General features: G+C 41.6%; 1 protein-coding gene across 1 annotated transcript in view; it reads right to left on the bottom strand.

The window, feature by feature from the left end:
* The window catches only part of scaf6 (SR-related CTD associated factor 6), a gene marked incomplete in the record, with an annotated part of 331,549 nt that overhangs the window by 170,127 nt on the left and 137,262 nt on the right, over positions 1 to 24,160 (bottom strand). Inside the window, 1 exon segment of the mRNA XM_070084306.1 lies at positions 1,665 to 1,824. Coding sequence (XP_069940407.1) covers positions 1,665 to 1,824 — 160 coding nt within the window.

Here is a 24,160-nt window from a genome sequence, read left to right as displayed (position 1 = left end):
ACAAGCAATACACTGCTGATTCCCTCCACTACTAGCAATACACTGCTGACTCCCTCCACTACTAGCAATACACAGCTGACTCCCTCCACTACTAGCAATACACTGCTGATTCCCTCCACTACTAGCAATACACTGCTGATTCCCTCCACTACTAGCAATACACTGCTGATTCCCTCCACTACTAGCAATACACAACTGACTCCCTCCACCACTAGCAATATACTGATGACTTCCTCTGACACTTAAGTCAACTACAATTCAGCCCTTTCATATACCATAAAGTTTAACTGATGTGTGGGGCGAAATGTTGAAGGGTGAAATGCTAAAGGGTGAAATGCTAAAGGGTGAAATGCTAAAGGGTGAAATGCTAAAGGGTGAAATGCTAAAGGGTGAAATGCTGAATGGTGAAATGTTGAAGAGTGGAGTGTATAGAGGGCAAAATGTCTGAAAGAAGTGCTGGTGAGTGAGGGGAAAATTATGTAGTAGAGGTGACCTCAACATAATGGTAATCTAATAACATTTTGTCCTCCCTCAAGCCAGTACAATATTACATTACAGCTACATCATGCATATATCAAATTTATCTGACATTCAGGAATGCAGAGCTAAGCATTGCTGTGTGAGAATTCATGTATTCATTGGAAGAGTCATACAGCACCTGAGGAATGAGATTTAATGAGATATGATCCAATTCAGGTTTGATCCAAAGAAGAGATGGTGGAGTACCTCTACCAGCATCAAGGCTTTCCACTCGAGGGTATGGAAGGGAGATGTAATTTGCTGATACGTACCACAGGATGTTATACAAAATTGGTTGTTTTTAAGAAATGTAGAAGAAAACAGGGCTTATGTGAAGGGCACACCAAAGTATGTTATATAATTATTTTTATTTTTCAAGAAGAGGAAGCCAAGTGTTTCTCTGTCTTTCCGCCAACACCCACCACTACTCATCAATACAAGACTCACGAAATCGTAATGACATGATTGCAAACAAACCATACCACGGGTTGGGTTTGAACCCGCGGTCAGAGAGTCTCAAAACTCCAGACCGTCGTGTTAGCCACTGGCCCAGTGGCTAACGCGACGGTCAGGAGTTTTGAGACTCTCTGATCGCGGGTTCAAACCCCACCCGTGGTATGGTTTGGTTTCCATCAACACAACTTTGTTTAATATATATACACCAGAGCGAAACGATAGTTACTGGAGCAAGGGAGAACTGGGGAAGTAACAGCCATTCCCCACATTAGAGCGAGGTGCTGACAACTACGCTATGGCACTCCTCAAATGGCCAGAAATTATGAGTGTAGCAACTTCCACAAATAGATGAGTTTAGATGTAGTGAATACAGGGCTACAGTACATAATGGAATATTTTTGAAAATTATCGGGAAAATAGTTAATGTAATTTACATTCATAGTACAGCATGAGCAGATTTATATTATACATACATCTATGTGTTGGCAAAATAGTGCGCTTTATTACATACAATATTTCATAAAATTAGACCTTTTTTACGGATTTTTAAATACAACTGCCCAGTTGGTCCTCTTAAATTGTATTAAAATGTGCACAAAACAATATGAAAAAGTGGTGTCTACAAGACCACTTTGTATCACATCTAAAACATTTAATCCAGCATCTAACACCTAAACTTCTCAACTTACCTGCCGCTGCAGCAGCAGCAGCTGCTGCCGCTGCTGCTGCCGCTGCTGCTGCTGCTGCTGCAGCTGCTGCTTGCTGCTCTAGTTGTTGTTTCTGTTGCTCCAATGCCTGAATCTGGCCTGTTGCATGCTGCACGAAGGCATTATGCTGTTGCTTATAACCCTGAAAGAAGATAGAAATATATACCATCAATATTCCTTGCAAAACAGACTGAAAATACAAATACAATAATGATGAGCCACAATATGCTTAACCCTTTCAGGGTCGTGCCGTAGTTCTATGGCTATGAGTTGTGGGTCCAAACCATAGAACTATGCCAAAATTCTAGTGGCCTTAAATTTAGCGCAAGAAGGCTGGTAGGCCTACATCTAAGAGAATGGGTCTGTGTGGTGTGTGTGCACTGTAAACAAAAATTCTAGGCACCTGCATGGCATTGTGGGAACGCCGCCTCAGTAAGCTTTGTTCACCATGCCTCGCGGCACAGCAGCTCCCACTCCGAGGCGAACTGGGACTCTCCTCTTCCTAACTGATAGTTCTGACTCTGATGGAAGTGAAAATGAAGAGGAATTCTATGGTTTTGATCAATTAGTGACCGAAAGCAATGATCAGGATATCGAAAATACAGTGGACCCCCGCATACCGGACGCCTTGCATAACGGACAATCCGCATACGGGACGCTTTGATCGCTAAAATTTTGCCTCGCATACTGCCCAAAAACCCGCTCAGCGCCCTTCGTCTGAGACGCGTCCAATGTGCGGCCTGAGCCACACTCACATGTTCCGCCGGTGGCATTGTTTACCAGCCAGCCTCCGCGGTAACATCCAAGCATACAATCGGAACATTTCGTATTATTACAGTGTTTTTGGTGATTTTTTTCTGGAAAATAAGTGACCATGGTCCCCAAGAAAGCTTCTAGTGCCAACCCTACAGCAATAAGGGTGAGAATTACTATGGAGATGAAGAAAAAGATCATTGATAAGTATGAAAGTGGAGTGCGTGTCTCCGAGCTGGCCAGGTTGTATAATAAACCCCAATCAACCATTGCTACTATTGGTGGTACAGCTGCTGCTGATGCTGTACCACCGTCAGCTGCTGCTGCACTGTCAGCTGCTGCTGCTGTACCACCGTCAGCTGCTCCTGCTGCTGTAGTACCGTCTGCTGCTGCTGTAGCATCGTCTGCTGCTGCTGTAGCATCGTCTGCTGCTGCTGTAGCATCGTCTGCTGCTGCTGTAGCATCGTCTGTTGCTGCTGTAGCATCGTCTGTTGCTGCTGTACCACCGTCAGCTGCTGCTGCTGCTGTAGCATCGTCTGCTGCTGCTGCTGCTGTAGCATCGTCTGCTGCTGCTGTAACATCGTCAGTTGCTGCTGTAGCATCGTCTGCTGCTGCTGTAGCATCGTCTGTTGCTGCTGTAGCATCGTCTGTTGCTGCTGTACCACTGTCAGCTGCTGCTGCTGCTGTAGCATCGTCTGCTGCTGCTGCTGCTGTAGCATCGTCTGCTGCTGCTGTAACATCGTCAGTTGCTGCTGTAGCATCGTCTGCTGCTGCTGTAGCATCGTCTGTTGCTGCTGTAGCATCGTCTGTTGCTGCTGTACCGTCAGCTGCTGCTGTACCACCGTCAGCTGCTGCTGCTGCTGTAGCATCGTCTGCTGCTGCTGTAACATCGTCAGTTGCTGCTGTAGCATCGTCTGCTGCTGCTGTAGCATCGTCTGTTGCTGCTGTACCACCGTCAGCTGCTGCTGCTGCTGTAGCACCGTTGTTGGTGTGGCTTATTGAGAATACCAAGAAACAATTAACCCCAGAGGATTTGCCACCCAGGATAGCCCAAAAAAGTCAGTGTCATCGAAGACTGTCTAACTTATTTCCATTGGGGTCCTTAATCTTGTCTCCCAGGATGCAACCCACACCAGTCGACTAACACCCAGGTGAACAGGGAAAATGCCTGGAACTAGTGCTCATATTGGTGAATTTAGAGCCAGCAAAGGTTGGTTTGAGAGATTTAAGAATCGTAGTGACATACACAGTGTGATGAGGCCTGTTCTGGAAGAAAATACCAAACAGGACCTACAGTACTCAGGAGGAAAAGGCACTCCCAGAACACAGTGTCTCATCAGTCATTGCTGCATCTTCAATAAAGGTAAGTGTCATTTATTCTTCATTTAGTAGAGTAGTACATGCACAATATATATTGTGCATGTACTACTCTACTATTGTGCATGTATCCTTCTCTTTGTGTGTAGGAAAATGTATATTTCATGTGGTAAAAATTTTTTTTCATACTTTTGGGTGTCTTGCACGGATTAATTTGATTTCCATTATTTCTTATGGGGAAAATTCATTCGCATACCGAACATTTCGCATAACAGCCAGCCCTCTTGCATGGATTAAGGTCGCTATGCGGGGGTCCACTGTAGTGTGGAAAATCCTGGCAATCCTCAACCTTCCACCTCTGGTGTGGGCACGTCTCGGTCACGTTCAGTTGTACCTCGTCGCAAGAGAAAACTAATATTTTTGCGTGGCCAGGCCTCAGACTTGAATAATGGTGATGATAGTGATGTGGATTTTGATTTTAATGCTCTTGATGACCATTCGAGCAGTGATAGTGATGAATCATATTCACCAGTGAAGCATCAGTATATATGTCGCCACATGCACTCGGGTAGTGTCCCATATGCAGTGCCAAGGGAACGGAGTACATCCCATGGCACTACACCAGGAACAGACAGTAAAAGTGAGGATGATGTGGCTACACTTGGCATGGGTAGACCATAGGCATCAGTAAGTGGTGGTAATGGTGGTGATGGTGGTGGTGGTGGTAGTGCCATGGCCACGCATGACTCACCAGCCCAGGCTGTGACACATGCCACTGACTCATCAGATCCAGGACAAAGTGGAGCATCATCCACCACCACACCACAACCACAACTACAACCACAACAAGCTTACTATATCCAGTATCCACCAGCAAGCCACATCTGAGACTGGCAGCAAAATCCCAATTTTGTTCCCAATCCCCATCAGTTTGACAACTCTCCAAGTGGAATCCTACCAGCTTGTTCCCTTGGCAACACTGCAAATGAACTGGAATTCTTTGAACTATTCTTTGACCAGCCCTTGAGGGCAATTACTGTCAGGGAAAGTAAAAAGTATTTTGAGTACACCATGGCAAATATGATCATATCACCACAGTTAAGACTACACCGGAGGAAAGAGACAACTGTGGCTGAAATGTATTTGCTTTTTGCAACAATAATGATTATGCCTCATGTCTATAAGCATAATATAAAATCATGCTGGTCCACAAATCGGCTAATTTGTACCCCGGCCTTCAGTGAAATCATCCCAGTGAACAGGTTTATCTTACTGTGACATATGTTGCACTTCTCTGACAAAACCAGGCCTGACAGAAATAACAGGTTATACAAGATTAGAAATGTTTTTATGCATCTGAAACAAAAGTTCAACATGTACTTTTATTCATTCAAGAATCTTGTAATTGACGAGTCTTTGATTTTGTTCAAAGGTAAACTGTCATTCAAGCAGTATATACCAAGCAAGAGGAAACGCTTTGGTATAAAACTGTTTGTACTCTGTGATTGTGACAGTGGCCTGGTATTGGATATAATCGTATACACAGGAAGTAAAACATTGAAAGGTACCAGGTTGTTATTGGGTATGTCAGGTGACGTAGTGAGAAACATGATGGCACTTTATCTTGGTAAGGGGCATACATTATATACTGATAACTAGTACACAAGCCCTTTACTCAGTGATTTCTTGCGAGTGAACATGACAGATGTGTGTGGCACAGTGCGTTCTAATCATAAACATATACCCAGGTTCAACACAGGCAATCATGGTGGTGAGGTACAAGTGTTTTCTGCCAATGACATCACGGCATTACGGTGGCATGACAAACAAGATGTCACATTATTGACAACCATTCATCGTAACGAGATGAAAGGCAGTGGCAAAGTTGATAAGACTGACTAATGAACCTATTCTAAAACCAGTAACAGTGATTGATTATACACAAAACATGCATTTGGTTGACAAATGTAACATGCAGATTGGCTTTGTTGGTTGTGTTCGTAAGAGTTACAAGTGGTACATGAAACTTTTCTTCCATCTCATGGACATTTCAATGCAAATAATATGTACCGAATATAGACCGGCAACAGACCACCGAATGGTGAATTTTGTCTGTCTGTCAACAGACAACTAATAATGAAGTACCAGATAACAACATCTGCAATACAGAACTGTCCTCGAACTCCTCAGAAAATACCCAAGCGTTTGAGGAGGGAAGGTGATCACTTCCTAATACAGCTTCCTGCAACTAAGAAGAAATGGGGTCAGAAGAGATGTGTTGTCTATGCACAAACAAAACGATGGGAAAAAAGACGCAAAGACAATTGGTTTATGTGCGAGGAATGTAAGATACCACTGTGAATGATACCTTGTTTCAAAGACTTCCACAGACTGCAGCAGTTCTAGAAACATGTCCAGTGGCTGTAAATATGTAAATATATAATAGAACATTCATAATATACAACATATGTGCATGTTTGTTGTAAAAAATACTGGTAAACAATCTTATAATAATAACTTTAGTGTGGTTATTGTGTTCATTACAGTGAGCGTATAATTTTTGTTTTTTTTAACAAGTCGGCCGTCTCCCACCGAGGCAGGGTGACCCAAAAAGAAAGAAAAATCGCCAAAAAGAAAATACTTTCATCATCGTTCAACACTTTCACCTCAATCACACATAATCACTGTTTTTGCAGAGGTGCTCAGAACACAACAGTTTAGAAGCATACACATATAAAGATACACAACACATCCCTCCAAACTGCTGACATCCCGAAACCCCTCCTTTAGAGTGCAGGCATTGTACTTCCCATTTCCAGGACTCAAGTCCGGCTATATAAAAATAACCGGTTTCCCTGAATCCCTTCACTAAATATTACCCTGCTCACACTCCAACAGATCGTCAGGTCCCAAATACCATTCATCTCCATTCACTCCTATCGAACACTCTCATGCACGCCTGCTGGAAGTCCAAGCCATGCGTGTTGTAAAAGTCAACTAAAATGCAGGGAACAATGGGCTAGTAACCCCTTTTCCTGTAATAATTACTAAAAAGAATAAGAAGAAAATTGTCAATGAGTGTATATATATATACATTATATACAATATTGGTCTCACAGGCCACAAATGTTACTAGAAAAAGAAAAAATTAGAAAACAAAGAAGTACGAAATATGTAAAATAAACAAATGCGACTTTGCGGAAGTCACGGATGTTGCCACCATCCGGTCATTTTGAGTCAACCTCACACCTTTATACAGTGGACCCTTGGGTAACTATTTTGATCCGCTCCAGAGAGCTTGTTCTTAACCGATTTTATCGTTAGCCGAATTAATTTTCCCCATAAGAAGTAACGGAAACCCAATTAATCCGTTCCAGACACCCAAAAGTATTAAAAAAAAATTCTTTTTTTCACATGAAATATACAATTTCCTACACAGAAAACAATGATACATGAAGAATAAATGACACTTACCTTTATTGAAGATTCATTGATGAGTGATGAGATGGGAGGAGGGGAGATAATGGAGGTGTTTTATTGTTTGGAAGAGAAATCCCGTTCCATAAGGACTTTAGGTAGCAAGTCCTTTTCCGGTGTTACTGTCCTTCTCTTTTTAATGCCACTGGGAACAACCTGACAGTCGCTGGACGTCTGTCGCACCAAAAATCTGTCCACAGAGCTCTGTACCTCGCGTTCCCTTAAGATTTTCCTAAAATGGGCTACAACATTGTCATTGTAAAAGTTACCAGCATGGCTTGCAATAGCTGTATCAGGGTGATGTTCATCCATAAAGGCTTTCACCTTTGTTCACATTGTACAAATGTCCTTAATCGTTGAAGAAGGCAACTTCTTCCATCTCTCTCTCCCCTATTCTGAAGCAATTTCCTCAGTTGTGATCTCTTGCTGTTGCAGATGCTCTTGCAGCTCATCAGTGGTTAGTTCTTCGTCGTCGTCCCCCACCAACTCTTCCACATCCTCCCCACTAACCTCCAACCCTATGGACTTCCCCAATGACACAATAGATTCCACAACTGGTATAGGCTCCTCAGGGGTAGCCCCAAACCCTTCAAAATCCCTCTCTTGTACACATTGTGGCCACAATTTTCTCCTAGCAGAGTTCAAAGTCCTGCAAGTCACTCCCTCCCAAGCCTTACCTATAACGTTTATGCAACTGACGATACTAAAGTGATCTTTCCAAAACTCTCTTAGGGTCAATTCAGTGTCGTAACAATAGCTGTGTATAAATATATAATAGTATCCTTTATGTGTAAAGGAAAAAATAATTTTACTGCTCTATTTTAATTAAGATATAGTTCATAGATATATGAAGATCTTGTGTAAGTTTTTATTGTTATTAAAGACACAGATTTTATTTGAGTTTTGGCCATCCTACAGAAAGAAGGTTAACAATTAAAGTGCTTAAAACTGCTGTTTGCAGCACTAAAACCTTGTTGCTATGGAGTTCTCCCCTAGACAATGGCCAACCTAGCAACAGATCCCCCAACAAGGATCAGTAGCCTAACGTTTAACACTCCATATTGCAACAAATGGGGGCCTGTCCGGGATCTTGATCTATACTTCACCTAACAAATGGGAAGCCCATCTCCGGGAATCTGATCCAAGGAAAAGGATCAATGCAGTATGTTACCACAACAAATGAAAATTCCTTCTTTCTGATTAAAATGGATGACCTAAAAAAGTTAAAGTATGGCAATCTGTAAAGAGAAGTCTAGATCGGGAAGTTGCTAACTTGAGTGTTAATACTGACTCCCAGCAATGATGTCTACCGATGTTTGGCTTTCACTCACACACTCATTCTGATGCTATGGTATTGGCGACACCATTACTGAGTCCAGTGAAAGGATTGATTTTGACCAGGTCCTTGGTGGGTGCCTCCCAGTAAGTTTGGAGCTATGAAGATTGGTTTGATTGTCTCATCATGTGTTGGAGTAGCCAAGATCATCCACACAACAGGAACTAGCATGGTTGGTGCTGCTGTTCGCGCCCCTAGTATGACCAAGAATTTCAGTCATTTTCGGTGAGTCACTGCTGTCCTGGGACGAAACATATCGTCGTAGTTGGTATAGTGAAAGGATAAAAGTGCTGACATTTAGGAACAGAACCTACTCTGGTTCCTTAATGTTTGCTGCAGTTTGATGTGTGCTTCATTAATCTGTTCTGCAGCCTTATTGGCATTGTTGGTTCAGCTACTGCTCTAGCTGATACTGCTGGTGCCTTTTTGTGCAATTTGTGTATAAAGAAATCTTTGTAGTGCTGTTGGTCTTTGTCATTTAGAGATGTCGAAGACTAAGATGAGAAACAAGACTTGTATTTGTTCAAGCTTTTATGGGAACAAAAGTATGACCATAGATTGTTATCACCTCTGGCCCTCCGTAACGAGTGTTCAGCGGAGATGGGGAAAAAACAAAAAAATACTGTAAGGGCTGCTCTTGGAGAGAGAGAGCAGTCACGGGTGGCACTACAGTCACGGATGAAGCTACAACCTTGGTTGACTCTACACTCACGGGTGAGATGTTAGTCACTGCCAATGTCCTCAGTCACGGGTAATATCATAGAATTCTTCAGAGGAATTTATCAAAGGGAATAGCAAAGAAATGGTCAAACTACTGTCACTTGAAGAGACACTGACAGTACTCTTGACAAGATGTTCACGTCAAAGTCACTGCCTCAATCGAACTTATCAAAGGCACTTATGGCAAGCGACATGTGCTTTCTCGTATTGTTTGACTTGGAAGAGTCAGGGATTGTCTTCCTATCTGTTACTGAGCCGTTGCTTCAGCAACTTGTGTTGTGGCTCAGCTGAGTGGAGACATAGAGTAATGGTTCGTCTGAACCCCAAGATAACCTTGAATTCAACGGTTTTCTCGCCACAATGTCTCGTGCTGCTGCATCTTTTCGTCTGAGCAATGCGCTTAGTTTTCTTCATCGCCTGGAAGAGGTTGTTTTGAAGGTACACACGTCCAGCAGATGGACATGAGAGTAGACTCGACGGACACTTCAGGAAGCTCTTCGTATTCTCTTCAAGACGTCGTCGTTCTTGGTGCCTGGGAAAAATTTCACTCCCAGGATTTATATTTCATGCACGCCTTCTGACACTAGTCTGTTTAACAATCTAGTCCCTGAGCAGAAGCCTGCATATGCCTTCTGACACACTAGCCTCTGTACCATAAGCTAGTCCTTGAGCAGGAGCCGACATACACTTCTGACATACTAACCTCTGTCAGGCAAGCTAGTCCCTGAGCAGGAGTCAGCACACTCTCCTGACACACTAGCCTCTGTATCACAAGTTAGTCCCTGAGCAGGAGTCCATATTTCCGCCAGACTGGTAAACTGGTGAGTCTCTGAGCAGAACCTGGTTGATTGTTCTGTCAAGTATGATAACGGCGACAATAGTGGAATTGGTGCTGTAGATACCTACCCTATGAAGCTGAGGATGACAAATGTCGGTATAACCCACATAAGTCTAGTGCTGAAGACACTGGCATTGTTAATTCGTGATAGTGCGCCTACACGTTCCTGGCAGTATATTTCTGGGAACAAACTACAGTGTATTGGCTTTCCACATAGAGAGTTGAAAGGCAAAGAGCATTAGTGTTCAAGCTGAAGACGTCTTTGCTCTGAAGGTTTTGATGGCGACCAGCACTGTAGTCTTCCTGCGAGTGATACACCTCAGTTTGAGTATCACTGAACGAGACCCCCTCCGATGATTTCTGCGATGTCCATACTTGAGCGTTGCAGCTGGTTTTCGGACGCCGGAATAGGGTAGTCGCCCTCATCATCGACAATTTCTGCATAGTCTTCAGAGGCGCTACCGCTGCCTCTTTTGGCATCTCTTCCAGTCTTGGAGCTGTGTCGTGAGCTCCTGTTGCCGGACCCACTCACCTTAGTGTTCCAGAGGGAGGTGCAACTATTTTGTCGACCAGGCAACACGTGTCTGAGGTCGGTAAGGGATTCGGCAGTTGGCGACGCTGAGTCAGGTAATGCTCAGATCTTCTGCCGTTCCCGCTACATTGAGCTGGTATCTACATTGTGGTAGATGGCAAGAATGTTTAGTTCAACTTAGTATGAATATTTTTACCTTAGGCTACCTTTAGGCTACTTCTTTTATGCAGTCTTTATTTTTAATTCTGGTAATTGACAAGGTTGTATTTGTCTAATACAGTTTAACCCTTAAACGGTCCAAACGTATATATACGTTCACACGCGTAGCGCCCCAAATGTATACAGTGGACCCCCGCATACCGTTGGCATCACATAACGTTAAATCCGCATACCGATACATTTTATCGGTAAGATTTTGCCTCGCATACCGCTAAAAAACCTGCTCGACACTATTCGTCCGAGACGCGTCCAATGTGCGGCCTGAGCCAGCCTCACATGTTCCGCCGGTGACATTGTTTACCAGCCAGCCTCCGCGGTAACATCCAAGCATACAATCGGAACATTTTGTATTATTACAGTGTTTTTGGTGATTTTATCTGCAAAATAAGTGACCATGGGCCCCAAGAAAGCTTCTAGTGCCAACCCTACAGGAATAAGGGTGAGAATTACTATAGAGATGAAGAAAAAGATCACTGCCAAGTATGAAAGTGGAGTGCGTGTCTCCGAGCTGGCCAGGTTGTATAGTAAACCCCAATCAACCATCGCTACTATTGTGTCCAACAAAACGGCAATCAAGGAAGCTGTTCTTGCCAAAGGTTCAACTGTGTTTTCGAAACAGAGATCGCAAGTGATGGAAGATGTTGAGAGACTCTTATTGCTATGGATAAATGAAAAACAGATAGCTGGAGATAGCATCTCTCAAGTGATCATAAGTGAAAAGGCTAGGAAGTTGCATGACGATTTAATTAGAAAAATGCCTGCAACTAGTGATGATGTGAGTGAATTTAAGGCCAGCAAAGGTTGGTTTGAGAGATTTAAGAATCGTAGTGGCATACATAGTGTGATAAGGCATGGTGAGGCTGCCAGTTCGGACCACAAAGCAGCTGAACAATATGTGCAGGAATTCAAGGAGTACATAGACAGTGTTTAACATACATAGACAAGTGCCTAATTGTGACGAAACAGGCCTGTTTTGGAAGAAAATGCCAATCAGGGCCTACATTACTCAGGAGGAAAAGGCACTCCCAGGACATAAGCCTATGAAAGACAGGCGGCTTACTCTGTTGATTTGTGCCAATGCTAGTGGTGATTGCAAAGTGAAGCCTTTATTGGGGTATCACTCTGAAACTCCCAGTGTGTTCAGGAAAAACAATGTCCTCAAGGCTAATTTGTGTGTGCTGTGGAGGGCAAACAGTAAGGCATGGGTCACTAGGGACTTTTTCTATGACTGGTTACACCATGCATTTGCCCCCCACTGTGAAAAATTACCTAATTGAAAAGAAATTAGACCTTAAGTGCCTCCTGGCATTAGACAATGCTCCTGGTCATCCTTCAGATGTGGCAGAGCGACTTTGTGGGGACATGAGCTTAATTAAGGTCAAGTTTTTGCCTCCTAATACCACTCCTCTCCTGCAGCCCATGGACCAGCAGGTTATTGCAAACTTCAAAAAACTGTACACAAAAGCTCTGTTTGAAAGGTGCTTTGTAGTGACCTCAGAAACTCAATTGACTCTAAGAGAGTTTTGGAAAGATCACTTTAATATCCTCAATTGTGTAAACCTTATAGGTAAGGCTTGGGAGGGAGTGACTAAGAGGACCTTGAACTCTGCTTGGAAGAAACTGTGGCCAGAATGTGTAGACCAAAGGGATTTTGAAGGATTTGAGGCTAATCCTGGGAATCCTATGCCAGTTGAGGAATCCATTGTGGCATTGGGGAAGTCCTTGGGGTTGGAGGTTAGTGGGGAGGATGTGGAAAAGTTGGTGGAGGAGGACAATGAAGAACTAACCACTGATGAGCTGCTAGATCATCTTCAACAGCATGAGGCCACACCTGAGGAAACTGCTTCGGAGGAGGGGAGAGAGAAATTGAAGAAGTTGCCTACTTCAAAGATTAAGGAAATCTGTGCAATGTGGCTTAAAGTCCAAACCTTTATGGATGAAAATCACCCTCAGACAGCTGTTGCAAGCCGTGTTGGCAACCTGTACACTGACAGTGTTGTGAACCACTTTAGGAAAGTCATAAAGGAACGATAGGTACAGACCTCTATGGACAGATATGTTGTGCGACAGAAGTCCAGTGACTCTGAAGCTGGTCCTAGCGGCCTTAAAAGAAGAAGGGAAGCAACCCCGGAAAAGGACTTGACACCTCAAGTCCTAATGGAAGGGGATTCCCCTTCTAAACACTAACACCATCAACACTCTCCCCTCCTCCCATCCATCAATCATCACCAGATCTTCAATAAAGGTAAGTGTCATGTAACTGTGCATGTCTTCCTCAGTTTGTGTGTATTAAAATTAATATTTCATGTGGTAAAAAAAATTTTTGTTCATACTTTGGGGTGTCAGGAACGGATTAATTTGATTTCCATTATTTTTTATGGGGAAAATTAATTCGCATAACGATAATTTCGCATAACATTGAGCTCTCAGGAACAGATTAATAGCGTTATGCGAGGGTCCACTGTATTACGTAATATACGACATTTAATGCACCTCAGAGTGATTATTATTGTGGGTTATTATCATCATTAATATGGGGTCTTCAAGACTAGTAAGGCACTTTAAAGTGATTTTAACGTGTACCTGCATGCCAGCACAATGTGTAAGTTTATTTAGGAATAGGTACACATAAGTATAATTATCAGAGTACAGTGGACCCCCAGATTAAGACGTCATCAGAATAAGTAATATCCGACACTCCATGTACAGCCAGTGTGTCATTGTTTACCAGCCAGTGAGGACGATCCCACGCATTCATATAATACATTTTGTATTATTCCATTCTTTTTAGTGCTTGTAACTGCTAAATAAGCCACCATGGCCCCAAAGATAAGCTTCTAGTGCCAGCCAGCCCTTTCGTAAAGGGCTGAGAGAAAGGGGAGAATGTGCCTTTTTCAGTGCTTCTGCAATATGTAAGACACTAAAGCAGCAGGAGTCTATAAAGGCTAGAGCACCAGCCAACAATAAAATGTAGCATTAACAGTGAAACAAGTAAGTTAAGCGATTAATTGAAAGAAAAAGGACAGCACGAAACTGAGTCCTCCATTGTTGTTGGAGGTATATAGGGCTACTGACTAACACCGCCACCTCTGCTGCCGCCATCACCACCATGTAAGGCTTATCTTTCAGTGGCCCTTATACACCCAACAACAAACACACCACCACCACTCGTGACATTCTTAATGCCAGATTTTATTCTTTCTAGAGTATATATCATGCTTCTATGTTATTAATATTCTTTATTATGTCATATTAGATGAATTGTGCTAGATAAATAAATCATAGAGCTGATATTAGTGTCATATTGAAGAACTATCTTGTCCTGTCTCTCAACACAATTTCTAACATACGCCAGAAACAGACCTCTCTGGAACACTTTTTCGAGCGACAGGGGTCCAGTGACTCTCAAGCCAGTCCTAGTGGAATTAAAAAACAAAGGAGTGAAGTAACCCAGGATAAGGACTTGGTACCTGAAGTCTTTACAGAGTGAGATTCCCCTTCCAAACAATTGTAAACTCCTCCATCCTCTCCCCTCCTCCAGTCTTCCATACATCACCATGTCTTCAATAAAGGTAAGTGTGATGTTATTATTATTTTATTCTTCATGTATCATTGTTTTCAGTGTAGGTAAATGTATATTTCATGTAGAAAACAATTTTTTAATACTTTTGGGTGTATGAAACAGATTAATTGGATTTCCAATATTTCTTATGGGGAAAATTAATTTGGAATAAGTCACTCTCTCTGGAACAGATTAATTTTGTAATCCAGGGGCACACTGTATATATGAAATAACTTTAAAACACTTGAAATTTTGGAAAGCTTCCAGACATAATGGAGAGTCGTGCTCATGGAGAATGTAAACAAACCGGGTGGCCCACAGTGACCGTATTAGAAAGTCAGGTGGGGGAGCCACATAGGTATTTTTGGTCATAATTTGAAATGCCTGTATTAGCAGAATGCCGTAAGGCAAAACGCTGTAAAGCGGGGCCCTACTCTACATGAGAAAGTGATTCAGTACAGCCTCTCCTCACTTAATGATGTACTCATTTACCGACGCCTCGGACTTACTATGGGCTCTCTGACCAGTATTCATACCTAAATAATGCACAACCTCTCCTCACTTAACAACAGACTTAAGGGCCTAAGACCCCTTCGGTAAATGAATTCGTCGCTAATCAAGGAATCGCCCCTTACTGACTATTCAAAAGTGTCACCACCCAAAATTAAGACATTCGGTTTTATGTTTGCTGGGAAATTCCTTTCAATCTGTTTATTACTAACTGTAATACAACATGAAATAGGTCAATGACTTACTTCCGAGAATATTCCAGGAAATGGGTTCATAGCTGATTACTTGGGAATTTTTTTTTTTTTTGAGAAAATCACACTTTTTTCAGTCTTTGCATAGGGTAAAAGCGATCTTCTATAGTTACTCTTCAGGTGCATAACGTTTTCTGTAATGATTGTGGCCACTTTTTTTTTTTAATCCCTCCTCACTCTCCACCCTTCAATATCTCTCTCTATAATGTCAGTTTTTATTAATTTGGGCATCTTTATCATGCGTCTACATTATTTATGTTATACCTAATATTACTCTGGAATAAATATGATAGGTAGATAACCTTTATTGATAGTAATAGTGCAATTATACAATATTTTATAGTGCCGTGAGCTTACACGTCTGTACGTCAAGGTGAAGCATGAGTTACTGAGACACACTATTCGCGCCTTCTCCCTCTCTCTCATATAGCCCGGCACACCCTTCAGTACCTCTCCACATATGTCAGTTTTTATTAACCCTTTCAGGGTCTGTGATATAGATCTACGGCTTTACGTTCAGGGTCCAAACCGTAGATCTACGCCATGAGCTCAGCTCACTCTGATAAGCTGTGAGTGGTAAATTTGGGCCTAGATATGAGGGAATACATCTATGTGGTATGTGTGCATCACATAAAACAAATCCTGCAGAACACAGAGTATAATTAGAGAAAAAACTCGAGACCATAATTTTCGATTAGAACAGCGACTTTGCAGTGTTTTTTCATATGTTTTTTATAGTTGTATTTGCAATTTCTTGGTCTCATTTGATAGAATGGAAGATACATTACAGAAATAGAGATGATTTTGATTGGTTTTAGTACTGAAAATGGCTTGAAACTGAGCTCAAAGTAGCAGAAATGTTAAATTTTTGCCGATGTTCAAGAGTAAACAAATGACCTCACACGTCTAATACATGCCAGCTGGTGGGTCTAATATATGTTCACAAATGTGCTGATATTATTTATACAATTATTACAATATTGCATGAGAGTAAATCTTTTATTTTTTGGTTTGAATAAAAAATCATTATGTGAATTAAAAATTAAAGTGGAATTCATTTGTAAAGCCTGAAAATGTAACTAATGAACAGAGAAAATGCTAGTTTAGTGCCAGGAATGTCTGCCTTGTTTATTCTGGACCCTATTTTGAAATTGGAATATTTTGAACTTTGCACTAAATTGGCCAAATTACCAATTTCCAATCACTTTATTTCGCAATTGAAACAGTTGAGTTGGCAATTTCTTGTGCTCAATCGATAGAACAGAGGTAATAATAGTGAAATAGCTAAGAATCTGGTTGACTGGAATACTGTAATTGGCCTAAAATGGGAGTCAAAGTCGGCAAAATCGCCGATGCATAAATATCGCTGACACATCAAAATTCATGAGAGCATAATTTCGTCAATTTTCCAAAAAATATCGTACTTTTTGTTTTATTACCTTCAGAAAAAGATTCTCTACTATTTCATAAGAAAAAATAACAAAATTATTTTTTGAAAATTCTTGGACCCTGGTGCGCACTTTGAAATTTGGCCTCTGGACCCTGAAACGGTTAATTTGGGCGACTTAATCATGCTTCCGCTGCCTAGTTATTATGGCTAGAAATCCTGTTTATGCTTTCTCTGCCTCTTTCACTCTATCTTCAACCTTCAAGAAAGTGGAAATGGTAGACTGCGCCAGCTTCAAGTCATCGGCTATCACTTGCACTTTCTTACCAGCTTCATACTCGTTTATATTCTTCATTTTCTTGGTGCTTCCTTCAGGTGAAGTCAAGATCTTCCTTTTTGCCAACATCTTGTACTATGAGATGCACAATAAAGTGCAAATTTGTACAATTATGTAGTCTTGGAGACAGTGAAAGCTAATGTACTGAGTGGCTGTAGGAAGGAGACTGAGATACTTAACGCTGAGATGACGCGCTGCCTGTTTCCATGACCCAAGTTCTCATATGGCATAGAACAAATTAGTGGGAGAACCTGAATGATTAAACTCACTGAACATGACGATGGTAATAATAATAATAATAATAATAATAATAATAATAAATACGTAATCGCTCTGGAGCAGTTTAAATGTCATACGTTTGGTAGCTGATGTTTAAACCACTCCAGAGTGATTGTTATTATTATTACGTATTATTATTATTATTACCATCCACATACCTTGTTCACCGAATTTAACTCAAATTCAAATTCATGAGACACAGAGAATGTAATAATAATAATGTATTAATAATAATAATTAATAATAATCTCTCTGGGGTGCTTTAACCCGTAAACGGTCCAAACTTATATATACCTTTTTACCGCTAGTGCCCCAAACGTATATATACGTTTTATTTTTCCTGCCTTCAAATTTGGCACGATTGGCCCGAGTTGCCTTGTCAGCATAGAATGGGTCATAACACTCAGTGTGCGTGGTATTAAAAAAATCTGGGACCACTTAGTACCTTGTGGGAGCACCAGTTCAAATGAGCGCCAGCTAGAGCAAAGAGCGCAGCAAACACTTGGGATTCACTGATTTTTTTTTATTTTTTATTATCACACTGGCCGATTCCCACCAAGGCAGGGTGGCCCGAAAAAGAAAAACTTTCACTATCATTCACTCCATCACTGTCTTGCCAGAAGGGTGCTTTACACTAGTTTTTAAACTGCAACATTAACACCCCTCCTTCAGAGTGCAGGCACTGTACTTCCCATCTCCAGGGCTCAAGTCCGGCCTGCCGGTTTCCCTGAACCCCTTCATAAATGTTACTTTGCTCACACTCCAACAGCACGTCAAGTATTAAAAACCATTTGTCTCCATTCACTCCTATCAAACACGCTCACACATGCCTGCTGGAAGTCCAAGCCCCTCGCACATAAAACTTCCTTTACCCCCACCCTCCAACCTTTCCTAGGCCGACCCCTATCCCGCCTTCCTTCCACTACCGACTGATACACTCTTGAAGTCATTCTGTTTCGCTCCATTCTCTCTACATGTCCGAACCACCTCAACAACCCTTCCTCAGCCCTCTGGACAACAGTTTTGGTAATACCGCACCTCCTCCTAACTTCCAAACTACGAATTCTCTGCATTATATTCACACCACACATTGCCCTCAGACATGACATTTCCACTGCCTCCAGCCTTCTCCTCGCTGCAACATTCATCACCTATGCTTCACACCCATATAAGAGCGTTGGTAAAACTATACTCTCATACATTCCCCTCTTTGCCTCCAAGGACAAAGTTCTTTGTCTCCACAGACTCCTAAGTGCACCACTCACCCTTTTCCCCTCATCAATTCTATGATTCACCTCATCTTTCATAGACCCATCCGCTGACACGTCCACTCCCAAATATCTGAATACATTCACCTCCTCCATACTCTCTCCCTCCAATCTGATATCCAATCTTTCATCACCTAATCTTTTTGTTATCCTCTTTCCTGTATTCACTTTCATTTTTCTTCTTTTGCATACCCTACCAAATTCATCCACCAATCTCTGCAACTTCTCTTCAGAATCTTCCAAGAGCACAGTGTCATCAGCAAAGAGCAACTGTGACAACTCCCACTGTGTGTGTGATTCTTTATCTTTTAACTCCACGCCTCTTGCCAAGACCCTCACATTTACTTCTCTTACAACCCCATCTATAAATATATTAAACAACCACGGTGACATCACACATCCTTGTCTAAGGCCTACTTTTACTGGGAAATAATTTCCCTCTTTCCTACATACTCTAATTTGAGCCTCACTATCCTCGTAAAAACTTTTCACTGCTTTCAGTAACCTACCTCCTATACCATACACCTGCAACATCTGCCACATTGCCCCCCTATCCACCCTGTCATACGCCTTTTCCAAATCCATAAATATGCTAACTTTTTTTCCCTTACTACTCTCTTTACATCATCATTCCACCAATCGCTCCTCTTTCCTCCCGCACCCATTTTCCTGTAACCACAAACTTCTGCTGAACACTCTAACATTTCATTTTTAAACCTACCCTATACCTCTTTGACCCCATTGCCTATGCTCTCACTAGCCCATCTATCCTCCAATAGCTGTTTATATCTTACCCTAACTGCCTCCTCTTTTAGTTTATAAACCTTCACCTCTCTCTTCCCTGATGCTTCTATTCTCCTTGTACCCCATCTACCTTTTACTCTCAGTGTAGCTACAACTAGAAAGTGATCTGATATATCTGTGGCCCCTCTATAAACATGTACATCCTGAAGTCTACTCAACAGTCTTTTATCTACCAATACATAATCCAACAAACTACTGTCATTTTGCCCTACATCATATCTTGTATACTTATTTATCCTCTTTTTCTTAAAATATGTATTACCTATAACTAAACCCTTTTCTATACAAAGTTCAATCAAAGGGCTCCCATTATCATTTACACCTGGCACCCCAAACTTACCTACCACACCCTCTCTAAAAGTTTCTCCTACTTTAGCATTCAGGTCCCCTACCACAATTACTCTCTCACTTGGTTCAAAGGCTCCTATACATTCACTTAACATCTCCCAAAATCTCTCTCTCTCCTCTACATTCCTCTCTTCTCCAGGTGCATACATGCTTATTATGACCCACTTTTTGCATCCAACCTTTACTTTAATCCACATAATTCTTGAATTTACACATTCATATTCTCTTTTCTCCTTCCATAACTGATCCTTCAACATTACTGCTACCCCTTCCTTTGCTCTAACTCTCTCAGATACTCCAGATTTAATCCCATTTATTTCCCCCCACCAAAACTCCCCTACCCCCTTCAGCTTTGTTTAGCTTAGGGCCAGGACATCCAACTTCTTTTCATTCATAACATCAGCAATCATCTGTTTCTTGTCATCCACACTACATCCACGCACATTCAAGCACCCCAGTTTTATTAAGTTTTTCTTCTTCTCTTTTTTAGTAAATGTCTACAGGAGAAGGGGTTACCAGCCCATTGCTCCCGGCATTTTACTCGCCTCATACGACACGCATGGCTTACGGAGGAAAGATTCTTTTCCACTTCCCCATGGACAATAGAAGAAATAAAGAAGAACAAGAGCTATTTAGAAAAAGGAGAAAAACCTAGATGTATGTATATATATATGCATGTGCGTGTCTGTGACCAAAGTGTAAGTAGGAGTAGCAAGATATCCCTGTTATCTAGCGTGTTTATGAGACAGACATTAACACTCCCATTTTAAGAGGAAAGTGATTTTGGCTTTGAGGTGAATGTGGCCATAAGTGGTCGAGGAAATATAAAAAAAAACTCCATAATAACCCACGTGCAATAATTGTGCAACACCCTATCAGAATGTCTTATAATCTATGCCCTAAGTCAAGAGAAACAATTCTGGCTGGCTGGTAGGTTGGCAGGTTGGCTGCCTGGCTGGATGATTGGCTGACTGATTGGCTGGCTAGCTGGCTGGCCAGCTGCATGGTGGCCAGCTGTGTGGTTGGCCGGCTGCTGGCAGCCTGGCTCTATCTCCGTTTGTCTGTCTGTATCTATGTCTATCTCTGTCTATATCTCTGTTTTTGTCTTTGTCTCTATCTATCTGTTTCTGTCTGTCCCTGTCTATCTCTGTCTATCTGTCTCTGTCTATCTCTGTCTCACAGGTACACAAATACACTTATACATAGTGTAAATTACCTAGGATAACCCAAAAAATCCAGACAAAGTGCTATGCTCTGCTTGAAGATGTGAGTAAAGGTGATGATGCAGTCTTACGGTTCTCTCTGAGACAGAGAGCTAGAGGGATAGACAGAGAGCTTGACAGACAGACAAATGCAGACATGTTTGTGTACCAGCAAAAACAAAGATGCTCATCAAGTGTCACCTGTAATTTTTTCTCATCAGCCGCACCCTCCCCCACCCTCGTGTATGACCATCAAACATCAGCTCTTATCAGATGTTATCTCATCTTATCTTGTCACTGTCAGGGGTGGACTTTGTTTTTCATGAGTCGTCGTTGTCCTCGTCCTCCTCATCTTCCTCCACCTCGTTGTCCTCCTCCTCCTCATCCTCCTCGTCCTCGTCCTCCTCCTCCTCGTCCTCGTCCTCCTCCTCCTTGTCGTCCTCCTCCTCGCCCTCCTCCTCCTCCTCACCCTCCTCCTCCTCCTCGCTCTCCTCCTCCTCCTCGCTCTCCTCCTCCTCCTTGCCCTCCTCCTCCTCCTCCTCCTTGCCCTCCTCCTCCTCACCCTCCTCCTCCTCCTCGCCCTCCTCCTCCTCCTCGCCCTCCTCCTCCTCCTCCTCGCCCTCCTCCTCCTCCTCCTCGTCCTCCTCCTCGCCCTCCTCCTCCTCATCCTCCTCCTCGTCCTCATCCTCCTCCTCGTCATCGTCCTCCTTGTCATCGTCGTCGTCCTCCTCCTCCTCCTCCTCCTTGCTAAGACCTATAAATACTTTGTTTATATTCCAAATGGCCAAGGCAGGTGTCAGTGTGTTTGTGACAATGTGAGTACAATTTCAGTAGCTAATACGTACTAAGATTGGTCATGAAATGACAAGAACTACTATAAATTGTAATTATCAGAACATGACAATTATATAAAATAATATGAAAAATATATGTATGCTTCTAAACTGTTGTATTCTGAGCACCCCTGCAAAAACAGTGATAATGTGTGAGTGTGGTGAAAGTGTTGAATAATGATGAAAGTATTTTCTTTTTGGGGATTTTCTTTCTTTTTTGGGTCACCCTGCCTCGGTGGGAGACGGCCGACTTGTTGAAAAAAAAAAATATGAAAAATAGAAAAAAGGTATATCGGCAACACTTTTGCATGCAGCAGCGCTCCATGTTGCCCTCAGGCGATCCCCAAGTGCCAACTTTGCGGCCTCATATCTCGGTAAGTACTGACTCTAAATTTTTTTTTTATCCTATAACACTTAGAAAAATGTGCTCTTTTTTTTCCATAAAAAAAAACTATTTTTTATTTTTCAAAATATTCGGGGCACTGGGGTAGTGAACATATATATATACATTTGGACCGTTTACGGGTTAAATGTCAGCTATCGAACCTATACGTAATACTTATGACATTTAAAGTGCGATTATTATTATTATTATTATTGCCATCGACATACCTTGTTCACCGAGTTTAATAATTTCTTAAGCTGCCACAAGGGAGACAGAAAATGCCAACACATAGACGAACACACCAGCTAATCCTTTTACTGTGTACTTCTTTTGAACTTCTTCCATTTTCCTCTTGTTTTTCCTCTTCCAAGTGCTGCTGCACATCTGTTGTGCACCCCCAGAGTACAAAACAGAGTTATTGGCACAGCAGCACTTGAAAGAGGGGAAAAAAAACAAGAAAATGGAAAAAATACAAAAGTTCACAGCAAAGGGATTAGCTGGTGTGTTCATCTGTGTTTACATTCTGTGTCTCTCGTGGCAGCTTAATTAAGAAATAATTCAACTCGGTGAACAAGGTATGTTGATGGTGATAATAATAATTAATAAAGATAAAGATTTATTCCTTGTAAAAATAACAATTGCTCTGGAGTACTCTGAATGTCAGTTACCAAACCTATACGAAATATGTATGACATTTAAAGCACCCCAGAGTGATTAATTATATTTTATTATATTTTATTATTATTATCACTATCGAGATATCCTGTTCACCGAGTTTAATCATTTCTTAACCCTTTCAGGGTCCACAGGCCTTCTCAGAGACTTGTTCTCAGGGTCCCCCAAATTTAAAAAAAAAAAAAAAAAAAATTCTTTTGAAAAGATAGAGAATCTTTTCCCAGTCATAATGACACCAAAAGTAAGAAATTTGATGGAAAACTTGCGGAATTATGCTCTCGCGAAGTTGGCAGTCTCGACAATGTTTACGCATCAGTGATTTTGTGCACTTTGAGCCCTATTTTCAGCCAATTCCAGTGTACTAGTCGACAAAAATCATAACTATATCGCTAGAACTCCATTTTTTTTATCGAATGAAACCACCCATTTACCGATTTCAACTATCCAATAAAGTGGTCAGAATTTAGCAATTTTGCCAATTTCACACAAATTTCAAAAGATGCCAATTTCCGAATAGGGTCCAGAATAAACAAGAAAGACATTCCTGGCACTAAAATAACATTTCCGGTGTTCATTAGTCACGTCCCCACGTCCCTCTTACATTCTTTTACCTTCCATTTTGAAATTTTATTCTTACAAAAAATAGAAGATTTACTGTTATGTAGACTACTGCATTAGTGTAGAAATTGTATAAATAATATCGGCGCACTTGTGAAAGAATATTAGACTCACCAGTTGACGTGTATTGGATGCTTAGCATGATTTGTTTACTTTTGAAGTTTGGTAAAAATTGAACATTTCTGCTACTTTGAGCTCAATTTCAAGGTAATTTTTGTTGTAAAACCAGTCAAAATCATCTCAATTTCTGTAAGATGTCTTCCATTCTATAAAATGAGACCAGGAAAACTAGAATACAACAATAAATACCATACGAAACCACAGTGCAAAGTCGCTGTTTTAATCCAAAAAGTCAAAGTTTTTTTTTTTCTCATTACGCACTGTGTGCTGCAGGATTTTTTTATACTGCACACACTGATGACATAGACCCATTCTTTCACATGTAGGCCTACCAGCTTTCTCTCACTAGATTTGAAGGCGCTAGAATTTATGCGTACTAGTACGTCATGGACACTGGCGCCTAAGCCGTATTAGTATGGCTGTAACCCTGAAATGGTTAATGAAGCTGCCACAAGAGACTGAGAATGTAAATACAGACGAACACAGCAGCTATCCCTTTTACTGTGAACTTCTTATGTACTTCTTCCATTTTCCTCTCTTTCCTCTTTCAAATGCTGCTGCACTTCTATCTTGTATACTATAGGGTGCACAATCAAGTAGAAATTTGTACAAATATATAGTCTTGGAGACTTTAAAAGCTAGTGTACTGAGTGGCTATAAGAAGGAGATTGAGATGCTTGATGCTGAGACACTGCGCTGCCCATTTA

This window comes from Cherax quadricarinatus, chromosome 12 (genome assembly GCF_038502225.1).
Source record: "Cherax quadricarinatus isolate ZL_2023a chromosome 12, ASM3850222v1, whole genome shotgun sequence".
Taxonomy (NCBI): Eukaryota; Metazoa; Arthropoda; class Malacostraca; order Decapoda; family Parastacidae; genus Cherax; species Cherax quadricarinatus.
Note: the sequence above shows the minus strand (reverse complement) of the source record. Positions and strands in the feature narration are given on the sequence as shown.